At 41.1% G+C, this 19,391-nt stretch overlaps 1 protein-coding gene across 4 annotated transcripts; it reads right to left on the reverse strand.

Annotated features, from left to right (window-relative positions):
- Nucleotides 1–844: 844 nt before the first annotated feature.
- Nucleotides 845–18,802, reverse strand: IWS1 (interacts with SUPT6H, CTD assembly factor 1). 4 transcript variants are annotated; one of them, XM_074592388.1, is made up of 15 exons: nt 18,565–18,802; nt 17,905–18,020; nt 11,036–11,750; nt 10,242–10,437; nt 9,941–9,998; nt 9,494–9,594; nt 8,620–8,770; nt 6,770–6,852; nt 6,353–6,482; nt 5,111–5,228; nt 4,237–4,348; nt 3,984–4,040; nt 3,678–3,789; nt 2,943–3,103; nt 845–1,250 (listed from the first exon to the last, which is right to left on the reverse strand). In XM_074592388.1, exons 1-14 carry the CDS (start codon nt 18,596–18,598, stop codon nt 2,975–2,977), a joined length of 2,112 nt encoding a protein of 703 aa, XP_074448489.1. In that variant the 5' UTR covers nt 18,599–18,802; the 3' UTR covers nt 845–1,250; nt 2,943–2,974. The 4 variants fall into 4 exon arrangements, with proteins under 4 accessions (XP_074448489.1, XP_074448487.1, XP_074448488.1 ...); XM_074592386.1 differs by lacking the exon at nt 2,943–3,103; XM_074592387.1 differs by having other exon boundaries at nt 845–3,103.
- Nucleotides 18,803–19,391: the final 589 nt, after the last annotated feature.

Consider the following 19,391-nt stretch of genomic DNA (forward strand, 5'->3'; position numbering starts at 1 on the left):
ATCACCGGCAGTCTCGCAGTCTCACAGGAGCACATTTGAAACGTGACCACCCACCTACTTACATTCTCTCCATTATCGGCGCTGGCAGATGCCAGAGGTACTAAGTGCCTCTAAGTCCCCTACCTCAAAGAATTCCCAGAACGACAGAACGCGCATTACAGCACTTGGGCTGTGCTCCTCTGGAACGAAGGAGACTTTCTTACTGACAGTTATCCGTTTGAGCTACCCAAATACCAAAGGCAAAACGTAAGAAAAAAAAAGACATGGCTTTCAACCGTACAAAGTCAGTCACCGCAGTATGGGCCCTGCAGCAAAGGCTGCACTCAGCCAATCTGGTGCTGCACAGAGCACCCGAAAAGAAAGTGCCCAGCGATCTGCTACTGGGTCTTCCTGAGCTGGCTCACTGACCTCCAGCCCAAAGGCTGGCTGGCTTTAGAAATGCTCTGTTCTAGCCCATCCGCCGCAGCCCTTTGCTCGCCAATAGCAGTCGCCCTTGAAGGCTTTGCTGTTCGCACAGAGGATCAATAGAAGTGAAACGCTGCTGTCTGTCTCACGTCAACCATTTCAGCTGGGAGCTGTTGGAATTGTCGAGGTCAGTCTGCTGGTCTTCTCTTGAACTTTCTACCAGGCTTTCATGAAAAATCCTTCCAGTGGAAGATGGTCAGTATTTCTTACGAAAACCAATATATGTAGATCCCCAAAGACAGAACAACTGATTAATATAAAAAAGCACTGAATAAAGAGGAAATGGACAATTGTAAACAGAAAATTAACAATTAGCAGCTTTTCCACGTACCAGGCGGTCAGCACACACATTCTTTTAAGCAATCAACAGACAGCCCCCTGAAAAAACAGAAGATGTTTTATTGTCTAAAGTGTTGCAATACAACAAATAAGTGATCTGTACAAAGGACACAAATGAGCAAGTTTAAATACAATCAGGAGAAAGAAGTCCCTATATTCACAGTCCTCAGACAACATCTTATACCAGCACCTGAACCAACAATTTAAAGATTCACTAAAAAAACCCAAACAAGTTGTTAAAAAATTTAGATGTCTCCAAAGAGTCTATGGGTGTATTGTCTTACAGCAGAGCTCATGGGGTATTCTGTGAAGGGTCACAATGGCATCTTATTGCCCTCAATGCTGATTTTCACTGCATGGGCCGATCTGCTTTTTTTCCTGATATCTGTGAATTTCCGCATCTGTTTGTCCAGTCGACTCACCCCTTTCTTAGAGGTCCCCTGGAACTTAAAAAATAAAACTAATAATTACCACCGAAAAAAAGCAGACGTCCCAGAGGTTCAAGAAAAGCAATGCATGCAAGGTTAGATCTGCAAGAGGGAGGTGATGAAGCCACTGGTTCCAGCTCATTTTGTGTGTGTGTGCGCGTGCGTGCGCACATTGTCTCCCCACAAAGCAGATAAAATGGTTCCCCCAGTATCAGCATCGCATATGTGGAGGTAGTCGTGCTCACAACCACCACACAGGAAAGCTTTCACCTTACAAGGGTTAATGACAGTGTTAGCTGTTGACGTGCTGGCTGACTATACAGTCTGGAATAGTTTTGTTTCTATATTGGCTGGAGTTTAGTGTCAGAAATATCCTGCGCTATGGCGTCACACGTACAGGCTTCCTCTGGGGGAAGAGTTTTGGATACAAATACACAGTAATTGAGGTGGATTGAGTTGACAGATCAATTCCAAACTGCTATTTATTTTAAAGGTCACCCATTAGTACTTACAAAGCAAGAGACAGAAGGGGTGAGGGGGCAGCAAAAGAAATGCACAGGCTGACCATACAAGTTATTAGAGGATGTACTGCATTTCATCTCTGTATTTTAACTGCAAATTAAAAACTGAGATGACACGACAGTTATTTTGCACAGATAAAATACAGTGATACTGTAAAGAAACGCCACTGAAGACAAATAGCAAGGACCTTCCAATCCATAGCCATTGCTTCCCAGATAGCAATTTCCCCTAAGCAGACCACAGAAACAATAAATGATGGAAACTTCACGCCTTTAAAGTCTGTGAGAAACAGGGATCTCCAGAACATGCTACTTAATATCTGACAAAAAAACATCTATCAGAAACCGAACCTCTTGTTCCCATCGCTGAGGAAGGTGCTCCTGTCACACTGATTTTAAATGAACTTTATTCATAAAACTATTCACTAGTCATTGAAATTATATCTGGAATTTCACAGTGATTTTTAAAAAAATATTTTTTTTTTAACAAATAAATATGAAGCTTAAACTAAAGAGTTATCTACCATTTGTGCTAGCCTCTTCCTATCACTGTTCATTTGTGGCAGCCCTGCTCGTGGAACTGAAATACAGGCCAGAAATTGTGAAAACATTTCCCACGCTGATGCATGTCTGATTGATCTCCCTCCACCCTGCATTCACAGCCGGGGATCCTTCTGTCCCTGGTCTGCAGAGGTCTCATTCTCTGCCTCCTGTCAATCCCCCCGTTAAGTCTCACATCACTCAACTTCTTGAAAATGTAGGTGTGAAAAATACCTTACTTTGTACCAGTAAAACATCAGCCACAGAGGTCAGCATACAGTGACATGAGGTCCTGCACTAAGGGCTGAGAACTCCTGCGTGTCAGTTCAGGTTAATCTGGAGAACCCCAGTATGTTGGAACAGCATTCAGAACCATAGGTGGTGCAAAGCTGTTTTTGAGTACAGGTACTTTCATTTAATACCTGTCATTTGGGTACCCTGAAGCTGTCGAGGCAGGTATCATGGCAGATGTTACGTGCTACAGCCTATTTTCTCCTGTACACGTTCCCTTTTAGGTCACAGTACAGACATCAGAGAATACGAGGAGGGTTTTCCAAGTTTAAGTTAGGGTGTACACACTCCTTTCCTGTTTGTGCAAACTGCCGACAGCTGAAGCACATGCACTGTTCACACCTCCCTCGAGGGATACCTCTCAAACTTGGGGAAGGTAGAATGTCATGGCTACAGGGGCATCCTGTTGCCTTCAATGCTGAACTTGATGGCCCGATGCACTTTGCTGAGTCGTTTCTGTTCAGCAAACCGTCTCTTGTGTTTTTCCAAGCGACTAATACCTCTCTTAATAGTCCCGGGCTAGAAACAATATCTCAATTAATGCACAGAAGGAGAGATAACAGCAGAAAGCACAGTAATTATTACTACTTCCATTTACATGTGTTCTACCATGTACTCTGCTTTTAAGTAAACTGTACAAGGTAGACAGATGAACCAAATAAAGCAAGGCAGAGGCCTCTACTGAAACTGTTAATGTTTACCAAAACCTTGACGTTTTCCAAAACTGGAATATTATCAGAAGAACATGATACAAAAACTGGGAGAGGTGTAAAAATAGCAGTGACATATTGTATCGCAGAGCTTTAGTTCTAAATGCTCTAACATAAGAGGCCTGTAATCAGATTCTTACCCTAGAGAGAAACTCTAGAATAGAGTTAACATAAAAATCTCTTTTTGGTAAAAGAAACAATACCTGAATTAAAGTATTTGATGAGCTCAAAACAGCCCACTCAACAACAGAACTTAATGTCTACTCAAATTAGAAGAGACACTTAGAAGAACCACCATATTGTACAGTAATGACAGCAGTAAGGTGACAGATTCCCAGGCTTAAGGCAGAGTCACTAAGCCATCCCCACGCCACCGTGCTTACCCTGGAGGACTCCATCTCCACATTCCACTTGGGCCTGACCACATAGTCCTTGTTGGAGGGCATTGGCACCCTCGCGCGGGCACAGAACCCAGGGTCTCCGGGTCTAAGAGCCCTGCAGAAAAAAAGATACAATTTTTAAGAGATAAATCTTATACAGAAAGAAGTACAAGCAATATAGCATGTTCTGCTTCTGAAACACACTGCATAACCGTTGCCTCTAAAATCTCCAAAACCCCTGCAATATTGTTAGTACCACTAAAATACTTTTCTCTAATAAAAATTTAAAAAAAAAGAAATCCAACCTACTTTTCCTCTCCAGTTAACACTTTCTCCAGGTCCCTGCGGGGAGTCTGACCACCAGAGCTGCAAGAAAAATAAAATTTTATAGGCGCAGAGAAAGACTGTACTTTTAAAAGACAGTCAAGTGTGGCAAAAGGGAAGACAGAGGTCATAACTTAGTAACCTTTTATTGCCCTTAATATTTACACACCACTTTGTTTTTCCTTGCTGGAGTCTTAGAAAGACAGAAGGATTTCAAGCTTTTGCCTGCTACTCCTACCTGCTTAATCTCCTTCGTTGAGGCATCTGTTCCAAATCTCTCTGTTCCCTCTCTTCTCTTGTCATACCTTTGTAGTTTGAGGTAAGGCCAAAGATGGGTCGAGACCATTCATCTATTAAAAAAAAAAAAATAAATAAATATTGGTTAATGGAACACTAGGCCTCTGAAGTTCATCTCCAAACCATTCTGGTGACCAAATACAGCTTTCAAAGTTTATGGCAAGTACTTATGCTTCCTTTCAACACAACAAATTATTTTTGAGCTCTTAATATTTCAGCAAAATCCAGCCTTATGGATAGCAAGAAAGAGTTTTCATTCAGAAAGTCTCTTTAGTGCTGTTGCCTGCTCTTTCAGAATCGCTCTCAGGTCTTAGAACACTTAGTCTCAGAACTCCTGCATACTATATTTTAGAAATATGCAAAATAGTTCCTAAAGAACCAAACAAGTTTATAATCAGTTTGCAGTCATTCAGGATGGAATGCACTACACATAAGACTACAGCTGTCTAAGAAGTAAACTTTCGGTCATCCAAGATCTCTCTAAAGTACATGGAACAGTCCTCTGGTAGCACCTTCCTGACTTTGTAGCATATACATGAGGCCTGGGAAACTAGACAAGAAAGAATCTGGGCAAAATAAATGCCATCCTCTGGTTTAGAACAAGAATGGAAGAAACAAGAAAACATGCATGCAGAAGTTAATGTAACAGCAATTGTTAAGAGCACTACGAAGTGAAGAAACAGGTCAGTGAGATTCTTGCTTTGCAGAATTAATTCTACTACAGACAATAGCAAAAAACACCCAACAGAAAGACTGATGCAAATTAAATTTTCAGTGAAATCTCACTGACACAAGGCAAAGGCCAGTTTACATACTGATTAGCTTCCCTGCCATATCCTTGTTAGGTCTCGACTCTTTGGGGTGCTTGTAGAGGTACATCACAGCTCGTCCAATGCCACTGTGCTTCAGGGTCTCTTGGCTCACACTGGGCAGCTGCGGGATAAAGGAAAAGTCAAAATAGCAAGAAATGGCGTCTGAACGTTAATGGTGTTAACTTTGAAGAAGACAAAAAACACACCTTCACAATAAGCTTGAAAAAAATTAGTATTTTTCATTGTCCCACTAGGAACTGGCTAAAGTATCAAGCATCAAAAACTAGAAACTTGCAAATAATAATATAAGCAAATGCTCTTTTGCTTATATTACCCAAGAACCAAGTTACTGCCTTCAAAACATTCCCTTTATAAAGATAAAAACTTGAATGCCACGTAAGTAATCAGCCTAGCTACAAACATTAAAAGTCTACACTGAGCATGACGAGCTTCCTGGTGCACTGCACACTTCAATAGGCCAGAAAAAAGACAGGACCACCAGAGAGCAAAACCCAGGGATAAACAGCAAGTGACTCTGCACTAAACCAACAAACAGCTCGTCCAACAGGGAACTGCACACTTTGCATATCAACAGGCAGGCGAGGCCAAATAATCTAAATTCAGACAGGCCTCTTGCAAATTCTCACCAAGAAATACGTCTAGAGCTTCAATCAAATAAAGCCAGATAGCAGTGCTGCAAGAAAAACTGCACTTCTACTTCACTATCAGGACTATGCCACGCTTATTTTATGAATGCAGCAAAGACAAAGTGATCAATCACAGTGTATGAGCCACTGAGAACAAGGGACAGTGACTAAACAGCTTCAAATTATCAAGAATCTAGAAATGACATAGCACATAACTCCCTAAGAGAGGGTAGAGAACTTCATGTGCGTAGTTCACCTGAGACTCTCAGAAACGTCTTCTGGCACGCTCTTAGCAAAGCTATTCACTTTGTCAAGAACATGGGCAAAATTTTTATAACAACAATTGAGTGCCTGAAGTTCCCTAGCCAAATTTTGTTCAGCTAAACAGCACATCAATAACATAAGAAAGACTCATTAAAACAACACCGCCTTTAAAACAAACACATCCATTTTGCAGTTTGCTTCCTTCTGTATTTCACTGCATGATCCATTGGTAGCAGCCTACAGTACTTTTATCACCAAACATTTCCCTAAAGCATGTGCTGCTAAAACCATGGAGAAAACACAAATCAAACGTGGTTAAGTATCAGTTTCAAACCTCTTGCAGGATCTTCAGAAGCTCCTCTCGTATCTTTAGTGCTGGCAGACTTCGGTCTGGAAGAGGAGAAAGCCACTCTTTGATGGCAGACATAACACCGCTATCGATGAAAGTTTCTTTGAGGTCCTGCCTAGAAAGTTTAAAGTAAAGAGAAGCCACAATATTATATAATACATCAAAATCTTGAAGTGTGATGTTCCTTTAGCACAATAATGCGTTTGAATTTGTTTCATTTAAATTAACAGGTAGAATTGGGTAGAATTTTAGGTTTTTGGGGCCACATAGCTCTAGCATTTACTTGGAAGAAATAAAAGTGTTTCCCTGCATACTCAGCACCACTGTAATGTCACCCTATAAAATCTACCAAATTCTTAATATTGCCCAAGATCATAATTAACTGGGAGAATGACAACTCACTTTTTAAGATGCATAACTACAGTTGGTAGCAAAGTTAATTTCTTTAATGCTGGTTTCTTTTGTGTATTCAGCTGTCGATCCTCCTGTGGGGAGTTGAAAAAGTGCAAGTTAATCAAAAGAAATCAGCAACTCTCATCCCTTACGACACTTACAGGAAAAAGTCTATTAAACAAGAAGGGCAACTTTGGCAGGATTACCCTAACTTTGTACCCTGCTCCATCTTCTTACAGCCCCAAAACACATTATATGGTCATAGAATAGGTTGGAAGGGACCTTTAAAGTCCATCTAGTTCAACCCCCCTGCAATGAGCAGGGACATCTTCAACTAGATCAGAGCCCTGTCCAACCTGGCCTTGAATGGATCAGGCATCTACCACCTCTCTGGCAACCTGTTCATCAACCTGACGAATTCCCTTAAAAGAGGGTTCCCCCACATTAGTCAACGTTTTCCTTAAAAGCATCATATTAGGAGATTCCCCCCAAAATAACATGTTTTTCTACTTCATAGCTAACCTAGAAACTTTGTTAGTAAAATCTCACCCAAACAACAGAAAAATAGCTCACCAAAACAACAAAAAATGAGAATACGCCTATTAATTTCAGCTAAGAATGTAACGGGATAACCTTGAGCTTTAGGATGAAGTAACGTAAGAGCATGTAAATGTGCATCATGTACTAAAACAAAGTCTGTGTTTCAAAGGCACTATCATCCACAGCCATAATGCCACTGCTGTGGTAATTCCTTTCCACTTGTCTTAATCCACTGAGGGCTCTTTCTGCACAATGCTTTATTTTTCACTGCAAGGGAGGAGATTCTCTAAATGCCCCTCTGCCCCTCTTCATGCCCCAGAATGGTTTGACACGCACATGCTAGAGAACTGAAGCCACTGCAGTACCAGAGCTCAGCTCTTCCTTCTCTCCAGTATTTCAAACTTTATGGCTTCATTTGAAACATTTGGCAATCATCTCAAAAAACAGGAAAGTCTCAAGACAGAACTTCACAGGCAGAACTTCTCATAATTCTGTTGCTCTACCATAACCTACACCGAAGTATTGGCATTCAAACACTTTAGAAAAGGGTTCTTCTCAGGAACAAACACATATGCTAGTAGTTATATGATGAAATTAAAACATAGTCCCTTTCAGTGTTTCACATACTTCTTTACATATATTATAGAACACATATTTAGCCCTTTTTTACAGGACAGCTGATCTCAGCTCATCAAGGTTTACCAAGTCAACTAATTTTAATCTTTAAAATGAATAAATATTTTCTCCAAATTTTAATGGAAGAAATATTTTTAATTCAGAATAGCAAAATAACATTTAATCAGTAATTTGCATACTGGAAGCTTTCAGAATCATAGAATCTTACAATGGTTTGGGTTGGAAGGGACTTTAGAGACCACCCAGTCCCACCCCCCTGCCCTGGGTAGGGTCACCTCCCACCAGCCCAGGCTGCTCCAAGCCCCGTCCAACCTGGCCTTGAACACCTCCAGGGATGGGGCAGCCACAGCTGCTCTGGGCAACCTGGGCCACGGGCCCACCACCCGCACAGCAAAGAGTTTCTTCCTCACATCCAATCTAAATCTCCCCTCTTTCAGCTTAAAACCATTTCTTCTCGTCCTATTGCTCTACTCCCTGATAGAGTCCCTCCCCATCTTTCCCGTAGGCCCCCTTTAGGTACTGGAAGTCTGCTATAAGGTCTCCCCGGAGCCTCCTCTTCTCCAGTGTACACTTTTCATAGTGTACAGATTACTCCTCCTGAGTACCAGTCAGATTTCTGTATTTTGCTGATCACAAGATTCTCCCATGGAATGGAACTAGGCTGTGGACCCTGGAAAACTCACCTCAGCAGCTTCGTTCATCTTCACAATCATAGCACTGACCACATCATCTGCATCACTAATGAAAGTTCCACCATCACGGTTTCGTCTACGCTTGCCACTCATACTCTTCTTTCGTTGCAGCATCATGTCAAAATCTGACATGAAGTCCATGCTGAAATGCAAGAAGAGAGTTTGCTGAAGGTCAAAACAGGGTCGAGCTTACTGTCTTTGTAGGAAATAATTTTGTATTTCTGTAGCATAACCTTTCAAAAATTCTCCAATAAATCCACAAGCATTATGTCTCAATGTCCCTCTAAAATAATTAGTTACCCTTGATATACAAACCAGGAAATTAGCAAAGGGCTTCGGTGTCTCTGAGATGCCCTCTGAAATCTACAAGATCTTGCAGAAATACCTAACAACATGCACACATATAATATCCAGAGTTTAAAATGTGCTAAAGCTGTCACTGATGCTGGCAAGGATTTAGCTTGCCTGTACCTGCAGTAACACTGCTCTGACACTACAGGAGTGGACAGAAAGGAAAGATGAAACATCCTGATGGAAAGTCACCAGCAGAGAAACACACCTGTGACTCCAATCCTGAACTGCTAAAAGCAGAGTTAGATGTTTGTTTGCTTAGACATCAGTTTCCCTCAGGTTTTGATGAAATACTGTTCTTTGAAGCAGCATAAGTAATCTGATACAGACTGACAAGTGACTGAACTCTAAAAGCTGAGAGAGGACCTTCTGTCGCAGTTTATGAGAACAAAATTTCTGAAGAAACAGTCCTATGCCTTTCTAAACCAAGAAGTCTATGCAGTCTCTGGAGGAGCCCTTTCACTAAAATCTTCCATTTGCTATTGCCAAAGGAGTACGTAACATATGGACTTACTGCTTCCCTCTTTTGATATTATCATCAGAGTCCGATTCATCTGCTGTCTCCTTCATGTCCGCATCACCCTTCTCTTCCTCCAAATCTTCCTGGTTAAAACCCTGATGGGTAAAGACAGTGGAAATCAGTGCATGGACTAAGATTAACCATCTACTCAGGCACCTGACACTTGAAAAGCTTTAGGTAAATCTGCAGAGGATCTAGAAGAAAGAGGAACAAAGGCTTCCTAATTCCACTTGTGACTTTCACACCAGTAACTCTGCCAACAGAAGAGCTGTACATATTATTTAATCCAACGACTACGTCAGAGAGCCCAGCAAACACAAAGCTTCCCTCCAGCTACAGCATATCCTTGAATGAGTTCCAACCCAAAGAGTCATTCTGGAGTACCTCCCCATGAAGATCAGATCTAGCAAGTAAACAAGAGACATCCACAAGAACACTTACTGTAAATTCCTCCTCTTCTTCATCACCAGATTCTCCAAATATATCTGCAATCAGGTTCCTGTGAAGGCAACAGTAACATTTATCTATTTAGACTGGAACAGTGAGAAGTGCACTTTCTGCAAAAGTTCCAATGACCGTGTGGAGATCCACCTTTCATTCTGCCTCCTACTACCAACCTTCCTCTTCACACCACCACTGAAGGTGGACAATCGTTCTCTGGCTGGGATTCATCCATTTTCCATTCACGATCAGTCTCATTATCTGCAACCCTGAAGGAATTCACATTCCCAGAAGCACTTACTCTTGTTCATTTCCAGATTCACTGTCACTGCCAAACAGATCTTTCTCTTCTTTTTTCTTCCCAGCATTCTCTTTTCTTTCTTCTTCTTCTTCCTCACTATCTGATACAATATTTTTCTTCCTTTTGTCAGACTTCTCTGAAGCAGCATCACTATCTGATTCTTCGACATCCGAAAGAATTCGTACCTTTTTTGCAGCTGCAAAGAGAAAGGAGCATTACTACGTATCCTAGTAACAGAGGTGACAACTGGTACTCTCAAAAAACTATTCTCTCAAATTTGATTTTGACAAGAGGGAAGCAGACTAGCCTTCCTACACAAAATCATTGCCATTTCTTAAAAAAAAAAAATCAATTCTAAATTCTATTTTATCCAATCAGTACCTGAAGTTTCCATATATCACATCTATCCACAAAAACTTGTAATTTCAAAACTGAATCTCACCCCCAGTATGTGAAAAAAAAAAAAACCAGGAAAAAATAACTGGAGAAATAACAACAAAGTACAGAAACGACTAACAGGAATAACCAACATGACAACAGATGCCAGTATAAAGCAAGATCACTGCAATCTTCTCTTTTACTTCTGTTAGGCCTACTTATTACTCGAAAGTATTAGATTCACACGGAAATGCAGTTAGAACAATAGCTTCCAAAACGCAGTTGTCCTCTAAAACCAAATTTGCTTTATGGTTTCGTATTTATCTTAGATGCTTTCTTCACATAAAAACAGTGATTTAACTCTAACGCTACTGCTTGTAACATCACATTTTTATTTTCACACTATAGTTCCTTACGTGTTTTCTCACTGTCATCCTCACTGTCGGACAGGATAGCTGTTTTCCTTTTCACTGTCTTCTCCTCCTCTTTCTCTTCTTCATCACTGTCTGCTATTTTTCGTCTCTTAGGAGCTTCCTCTTCACTGTCAGAGCCCTGGAATCCTTCCCTTACATGTTCATTATCTGAATGATGAGAATCATTCTGCACTTCCTCCTTCCTGTCCTCGCCGTCACTGTCCTCGGACTCTATTTCTTGTTTGTGTCTGGTAACATCCTCGCTTTCCGAGTCACTGGCCGGCTGCTTGCGGAGTTCCTCGCTCTCCGAGTCGCTGGCCGGCTGCTTGTGGAGCTCCTCACTCTCTGAGTCGCTGGCCGGCTGCTTGTGGAGCTCCTCACTCTCTGAGTCGCTGGCCGGCTGCTTGTGTGATTCCTCATTTTCAAAATCACTACTGTGATTCCTGTGGGGTTCTCCATTTTCAGAGTCACTTGCTCGATGATTTAAGGCATCTTCATTTTCAGAGTCACTTAAATGCCGATTTGGATGGTCCTCAGTATCAGAATCACTGTCTTTCCCTCCATGAGCTGCTTCATTGTCTGAATCACTTACATTGTGATTTGGAGGCTCCTCATTTTCTGAGTCACTGTCCTTCTGCCTTGGGATATCTTCATTTTCAGAGTCTGTCATATGAGACTCTCCCATTTGCCCATCATCTTCTCCATCACTGTGTTCATTCTGAAAGAGAAAAACAATCTCAGGCGACTAACCAAAAAAACCCTTAAAAAGTAAACAAAAACGTTCTGAATTTTTGCCTGTCCTTCCTCCAATTTGATTACCCAAGGTACTGCAAACTGAAATACTCTCTATACAGAAATAATTATTAGACAATTTGCATTAACGGACTATCAAATACTTCAGATCAAGAAAAATATTAAGAGATCAATGGAAGTCGGTCCAGCCTGCAGGTCAATCATATTTTGGAAATGGTAACAGAATTTAAAAATCACTCAAACATGTCTAAGAAGGGTCCATTTCCTCAAGGGTAAATGCTTAGTGCTTTTTTTTTTTTCTAAAAAAAAGTCAGGTCTTCAAAGGGTTTAGTCCAAATCCCCAGTAGTAAGGCAAGAAACAGTATCTCACACTTGTAGCTTTCTTTTTCTTGAGATCTCAGAGCAATGTTTTTTTGTATGAAATACATTTTACTGAAACTGTACTTGCATTACTTTCCAAGTGAAGCTCAAAAGAGCTCGTGCCCTTTCCTGCTTTGCCAGGGAAACATTTAAGAACACATCAAGACCAAAAGCCTACCAAAAAACAGGAACAAAGTTTTAGTCAGAGCTTTCAGAGTATTATTGTTAACAAGTTTTATGTTTCAGTGTGTAAGACACTAAGAACAGATTCATTGCTTCTCTCCCTTAAGCTGATAGCTCCCATGCCTACCCAGACACCTAAGATAACCTACACGCAAATACAGCAATCTCCTTAAAGCTTTAGAATTGAAACACAATCCTTTATATATCTTTTTCTACATGGCAAAAAATACTGATTTCCATTTTTGGAAAAACCTTTCACAAGCCACCTGCCAATATCATTACTGACAACATCTTGTTTTATCTCTCCTACAACATCAAATTTCTAGTTGGAAAGAAAAATCTCAATTGCATTTGCCGAGAAAACAAAACGAGACTCTTGAACACTCATTTCATTAACTCAGTACACCTCTCAGTCACTGTCACATAATCCCGTTTTCAACTGAAAAGAAGCTTCTTTTCTACATACTCAACTCTTCAGCCAGGCTTTCCTCAAGGGTCATTTTGTCTCAGCTATAGACTCCCTCCACTAGCATATTTGCAAACTGAGTATTTATTATCCTAGGAGATACTTTAAGACCTATATATCCTGGAGCTTCCATATCTTTTTTTTTTTTGTCAGCAATTTAATTTCCTTGGAAAGACAAACTTTCTAGCTATTTTTATATTCTACAGTCATTCTACTCCCACATTCAGAGCCATAAAAAAATAATGCAGGTCTATCTATCCAATACCTACAACAAACAATACTATTAATATTTAGAATGCATTATTAAGAAGGAATTTTAAATAAAATTAATTTTAATTGCTTTTAGGAACTACTCCCTCCAGAATTATACTAGATGGTAAATAACACTGCTTTTTAAGATTTTGGACCTTATACATTAATTCCCTTGGCTAGCACTTGATAAAATACTCATTTCTAAATTACTGCAGAATCACTAACAGAAAGTTACTGCACAATGGAAAAAAATTAGGACTACATAATTTTAAAACACGCACCTCAAATACTACTTTGTTATTTCCATATTACTTAATGCTAACTAAAAAAGAGCTGCTGTGGTAATCAGAGTGAGTAGTTTTCTCTCTACTGCTGGTCCCTGTCTCTACAGTGATGCTAGTCTTCTGCATCATGCCGATGGCGTTCCTCAGCATTTCTCAGTTCTCCTCACAGAAAGGAAACATGGTTCTGTTAAAACTTGAATTTGGAATTTTAAAGAATTAAACATGAAGATCAAGGAGTTACAAAACTGAGGATGCACAGCTCAGGAAGACCATGCGCACTCAACTGCTTTCAGCTTGTTGTGGGATTTTATTTACTACATTTTTTCTTACAAAAAAATTAATTACATTGCCCTCCCCCGCGCAGCATCTCCCAAATAAACTAACAACACGTATATGTGATGTATTTTCTCTGACTGTATTATTTAAGATTAAAGAAAACTACAGCCGCAGGCAGAACAGGAAACACAGATTTTACAGCAGTGTTACAGCTAAGGTCATTGAAATGTAGAGGTCTACACTCAAATTGATGTTTACAACAACAGAAATTCTTTAATCCCTGTTTTCCTACCATATAATTTTTGATTTGTTTGTCTGTCTTCTTTTGATTTCAGATGGCTAATGCTGGATAGGTACTAATAATTATGCCAGCAGTAGTAAGGGATTTTGCTAAACAAAACCAAGGAAAACAATACAAATAGTCCTGTTTAAACTATTAGGCTCATCACCTTCCAGACTGCCAGCCTAGAAAGTCTTTGGTGAATAAGTAAACAAAACTAAAAACCCGACTGGAATACATAATGATTCTTCCATGTTTCTAAGGTCAGGAGTGTGGCTGCAGGTTATTTATCTACCTATGCAGAATACATTACTAAATTACAAGGAACTTCCTATGCAAAATATGTGGTAAAAAGTCATTACAATTACACAGCATTACTACCAAAGTGCTTTACAATATATTGAATGTTACTGCAAACTGACAATCACTCTTGAGAACAAAGATGTTTGGGGAGTGAGAGCAGACATGCATCCTAATTAGCTCACACTGTGATTATACAGTGCTCTGCACCAGAGAATGACAGTGGTTACAGCAGCTGAACTCTACTGCGATATAATCACCTGCAGAAGAACCACTTCAATGACACAGGTGCCCCTACACAGACTAGGCAGACAGGCACCAACTACTCTAGTCCTGAGGCTGGAAAGCTCAACTGGAGATAACCCAAAAAGCACACAGTTATATCCGTCAAGCCAGTAAACCCAGCAGAGAGATGACACACAACACCTCAGACTCAGCACATGAGCAGAACTGAGCGTCTTCCAACGCAGAGCTGAGACAGAGCCTACCAGAACAGACAGGCCCCGTCCACAGCCATCAGTGAGAAGGTCTTCTGAACGCAATTAATGAATCTGTGAATGTTTTGGAATATGCTTGATACTAAAAGTGCACGCAACTTCATAGTAAGATGACTGAACTCTGTAGGATAGTCTCCCCTTCACCCCTCTTTTTTTTTTTTTTTTTTTTTTTTTTTTTTAACTAGTTCGTCTCTAAAAAGATGTTTTCAAAGAAATCAAGTATGCAATTTTGGAGTCTCCTGTTTTTCCTTTTCCAAATATTTACTTCAAATAAAATATCAGATATCCTCAAAAACAAGTAGGTCTCAGGTACTTGCTACTGCATTTTTCTCTAATTCCTTTGCTTTCTTTTCTTCCTCCTCTTTATCTATAAACATTTTAATTGAGATGTCCTTTTTTTTTTTAACTGAAAGAATTCTATAACATGAGGCTTTAGTACAGTATAAAATAAGGAATACATCAAAATCAAATTTACAGTGTTATCCTTCTACATAAAAATTTCAGTTAGCAAGTAGTTTATTGGATCAACATGCAGCCATGTTTAAGAGGTACTACTTTGGTAATTTAGGAAGTTGAACAAAATCGACCCATCCACTACAATCTCATGAGTGACAACTGTTAAACTGAGGCATCATAACCATCATAGGCAGATCAGCAAGTTTCTCTTTTTTCAGAAATGTAAGATATTTGTATACATTTGTTAACAGTCACAGTCAAACCATAACTTAATTCATGAAGACAGCAGCGACTTGGTGAAAGTGTAAGAATCTAAGATTTCCATGAGAGCCTGGCTTTTACAAACACTGTAAACGTGATTCCATGTTCATTACTGTACTAAAACTATGTGTTATCTAATTCTATTTGTCTAAAGCAGAATTGGTAAGGACATCAAGGAGAACATTTATAGATAAAGTGGGACTGGGGGAAGGAAAGCCAGAAAAGAATTGTGGAAAAGAAAAACCCACATACCTGAGACCTACATAAGTAATTCCTCAGGATTCCCTTTTTCTTTAAAGTTAAGAACCTGAAAAAAAAGTTTGAAAGTTTAAAACTTCAGTTCTTTACATTTGCGTTCTAATTTAGAGACGAAACAGTAATTAAATAGACTTAACTGATCAGGCTGTCTCAAAGGTTTTATTACCTTTGAGTGTCATTCCTCCCACATATTCCTAAAGATAAAGGAAATAAGAGGATGAGAAAATATTTTGGGTAAATAATATGATAAATCACTGAAAGCTACTCCTTTCAGAGACAGCTGCTCCACATTATTGTATTTTGAATTTGATGTAGGGAAAACTAAGAATGGAAGACTTCATAAGAAAAGAAAACAAAATACTCAAATGTTTATGATTTGAACTGAATCAAATAAAGTACTAAGGCTTGAACGTTCACATTTACTACCGGACAGAAAGGTGTTTTAGTTTGGTTTTTTTTTTTTCCTTTGGGTTTTGTTTTGTTTTTTTTTAAACAAACTTTCTGAAGCATTTTATCTACAGATGAATATTCAACAGCCATCACAGAACAAAGCCCTTAAAATAATGCAGACACATGAAGAGGACCAGTTAACACTCATAATAGGTCCTAGTGCTTTCTGGTTATTTAAATCTGAAGAAGACATGCTGAAGATGTAAGTAATAGTCAACTACCTGTTCTTTAGGCCAGATTTCCAACTACTTTGCCACAGCCAGTAAAATTAAAATCCCACAGGAGGATAGAAGAGTAAGAACAAATGACTAAGTTTTCATACACAGCAGAAAAAGCTTAACATTATTGTAGCAGCAACATGACTCTCTCCATGCACTCATCACCATATTTGGTTTCTTCATTAAAACAGAAGTACTAAATCCCCATGACAGTTATTTATCCCTTGCTGAAACACATTATTTCCTCCCACACCGAACTCCTGATTATTTGCAGTAAGAATTGCTGGTTGGCACCAAAACAATTTCTTCCATTGTAAATATCATAGAATGGTTAGGGTTGGAAAGGGCCTTAAAGATCATCTACTTCCAACTCCCCTGACAACATCAACCCCTTTTAAAAAATAAGAGAATCCAAATCTGCTTTACACCCAAATTAAAGTACATGGGAAGAACTTTCGTTTTATGCAAAAATCTTCATCTGCTTTCTAACTCCGAGGGAAGCATGAATTCAATAAAGGGGTGGAGAGAAAAAAAAAGAACAAGATTGCAAGTTATACCACAGCAGAGTTGAGCTTTTTGACACATCTGCCTGCTGCAGTATATCACATTATGCATTTTAAGCAATTTTTAAAATGTATAATCACTGAAAACCCAGCGTCGATCTTTACGTAAAGTGCAACAAAATACACAGAACAGAATGAAATGGCATTGATTACAGGTTTTATGAGTATCAAAAAGTTCTCCAAAATATAACTTTGCTAGCAGAAGACATGAGTTCACGGGCCTAAACTGTTCCTTCCCAGTGAGGCCTGAGGTAATTCTATTTCAAGCCACAAAAATTCCCCCAAATTAAGATTAACTACAGAACTGACCCAGAAATCTAAAGGGAACCTTCACTTTTATCAGAATCTCTTTACAACCAAAACGGTCAATCCACAAGTTAAGTGCCTCTCCCCCAAACACAACTCTGGATCAAAGTATTACCACCCTTTTCATGATGCAAGCTTCTTGAAGCAAGAACTTGTTCAGAGGAAGAAAAGATCCCATTTAGAAAGCTTAACCTGCTCCTGTTCCACATGGAGACCTACTCATTTGCAAAGAACAAGGTGAAAACATAGCGCAAAATAGACCTGAGAGTCAACACTCACATCTGAGAGGAAAGATGGAAGAGCATTTCTTCCTTGGTAAGGAAATCTATGTTTCCATAATGTCTGGTTTGACATTACTGTGCAGAATCTGAGGTAAAATTCCAAATTCCTCGTAATCTATTCCTTACAACCCAAAAAGTTTATCTTCTGGCAATTGAGTATTACAATATTAAACACCTTCTAGTACAACACCGTGAATGCTATTATAACTATTAAGAAGAAAAGTAAGAAGTAACCTATCCTGCTTATTAGTCAAGAGATTATCTGACACACTTCCTTCTGGAAGTAAAGTTTTGTCAGACAGGACCCTGAAGAACAACTGAATAAGTACGTAAGGGTCAGTTAAAAGAATGTCTCTTTAAATAAAAAAAGAAAAAAATAACCAATTAACAGAGCAGTAATCTTTATCTAGACAAAGTCTCAGTAGTACCTCTGAATGGTGCCCTACACTTCCATTCTCAGATCCAGAATGCTGCTCATTTCCTTCATCTTCAACATCAGAACCTGAATCTCGTTCGTCTTGCACTGGAGTAGCTCCACCATCATCTGCTCCGAAGTTAAGAAAAGAAAAGTAAAACTCAGCGACATCTCCCAGTGTTTAAAAGGGCACTGACAGCAGACAGGGAGCGAACAGAGCACTCACAGAACGGGGAACCAGGCAGTGCTACAGTCGGGCTCTCTAACAGTGCACCAATACAGAGAAATGGAGGATTTCTACTGGGAATGTTCGGAACAGGAACAAACCCACCACAGACACCCCCCGAAGAGATCACAAAACTACTCACAACGTGCACACAAGCAGTGACACATACACTGATCAAAACACCGAATTAATAGTAAGGCGGCCGCTGTGCTGCGATCGCGCCAGCGGATCCGGCCTGGCCCCGCCGATGTCACCCCCGGGCCCGGCCCGGCGCACCCTCCGCGGGGCCGGGCATGACTCCGCCGTCGCTACGCGACACCACCGTGAGCTCGGAGGACCCCGGGAGCGTCCGCCGGGCGGCCCGCGCAGGACGATCCCCGCGGTGCCCACCACACTCCCTCACAGGCCCCGGCGTCCCTCCCGCCAGGGACGCTCCCACGCCGTTACCTGACTGATCCCCGCCGTAGTACTCGCTCTCCATGGCGGGCCGCCGGCCCCGCCTCCCCGCCGAGGCCCCGCGGGCTGGCGGCGAAGCGAAGCCCCCAGCACAGCAACGCTCGCCGCTAGGGCCCGCCGCCTGCCGCCACCACCACCACCACTCGCCCGCCTCGCACAGGCCCAAAATGGCGCCTCCCCTGCGAACGGCCGGCACCCGCCCCGCGCACGCGCGAACAGCGCCCGCCCCCCTCCCCCGCGCTCCGGAGGGCGGGGGCAACTCTCGCGAGGCTTCCGGGGGAGAGAGGACGTGCCGCGCGGGTGGGCGGAGCCGCCGCCGTGGCCACGCCCCCACCCAAGCTCCGCCCCTGCCGCCGGTGTAAGCGGCGCCCGGCGTGTGGCGTTGGGAGAAGGCGGGCTGTGGTGTCGGGACCCGCTGCTGCTTCCACACGGCGCCCGGGTTAACCGCAACAAGCCAGAAAGCAATTATTTAATTTTTTTCTTTCCTTGCCCTGAACATTTTTTTTTTTTTTGCGTTTTTTTCCTGGAAAATAGAAAAATTGAAAGAGCCTTTCAAAATTGAAAATGGAAACATCGAAGGCGCCTATTTCGAGAGAAAAAAAGAAAAAAGGCTACTTTGAGCCTTCGCATCTGGGTGAGAAATGAGCAGCTGTACAGATGTGCAAAACGGCTGTCGTTTTGACAAAGGCGTTTCCCTGCGTGAGCCCCGGGGAGCTCCCGGGAGAGAAAACCCCAGAAAACGTGAGCTGACGGTTCAAACCCAGCACCACGCGGGAGTTTCCCGACATCCCCCCTCAGCTGGCCAGAAACCCTTCCAG

The sequence above is a fragment of the Larus michahellis genome, chromosome 6 (genome assembly GCF_964199755.1).
Source record: "Larus michahellis chromosome 6, bLarMic1.1, whole genome shotgun sequence".
Lineage (NCBI taxonomy): Eukaryota > Metazoa > Chordata > Aves > Charadriiformes > Laridae > Larus > Larus michahellis.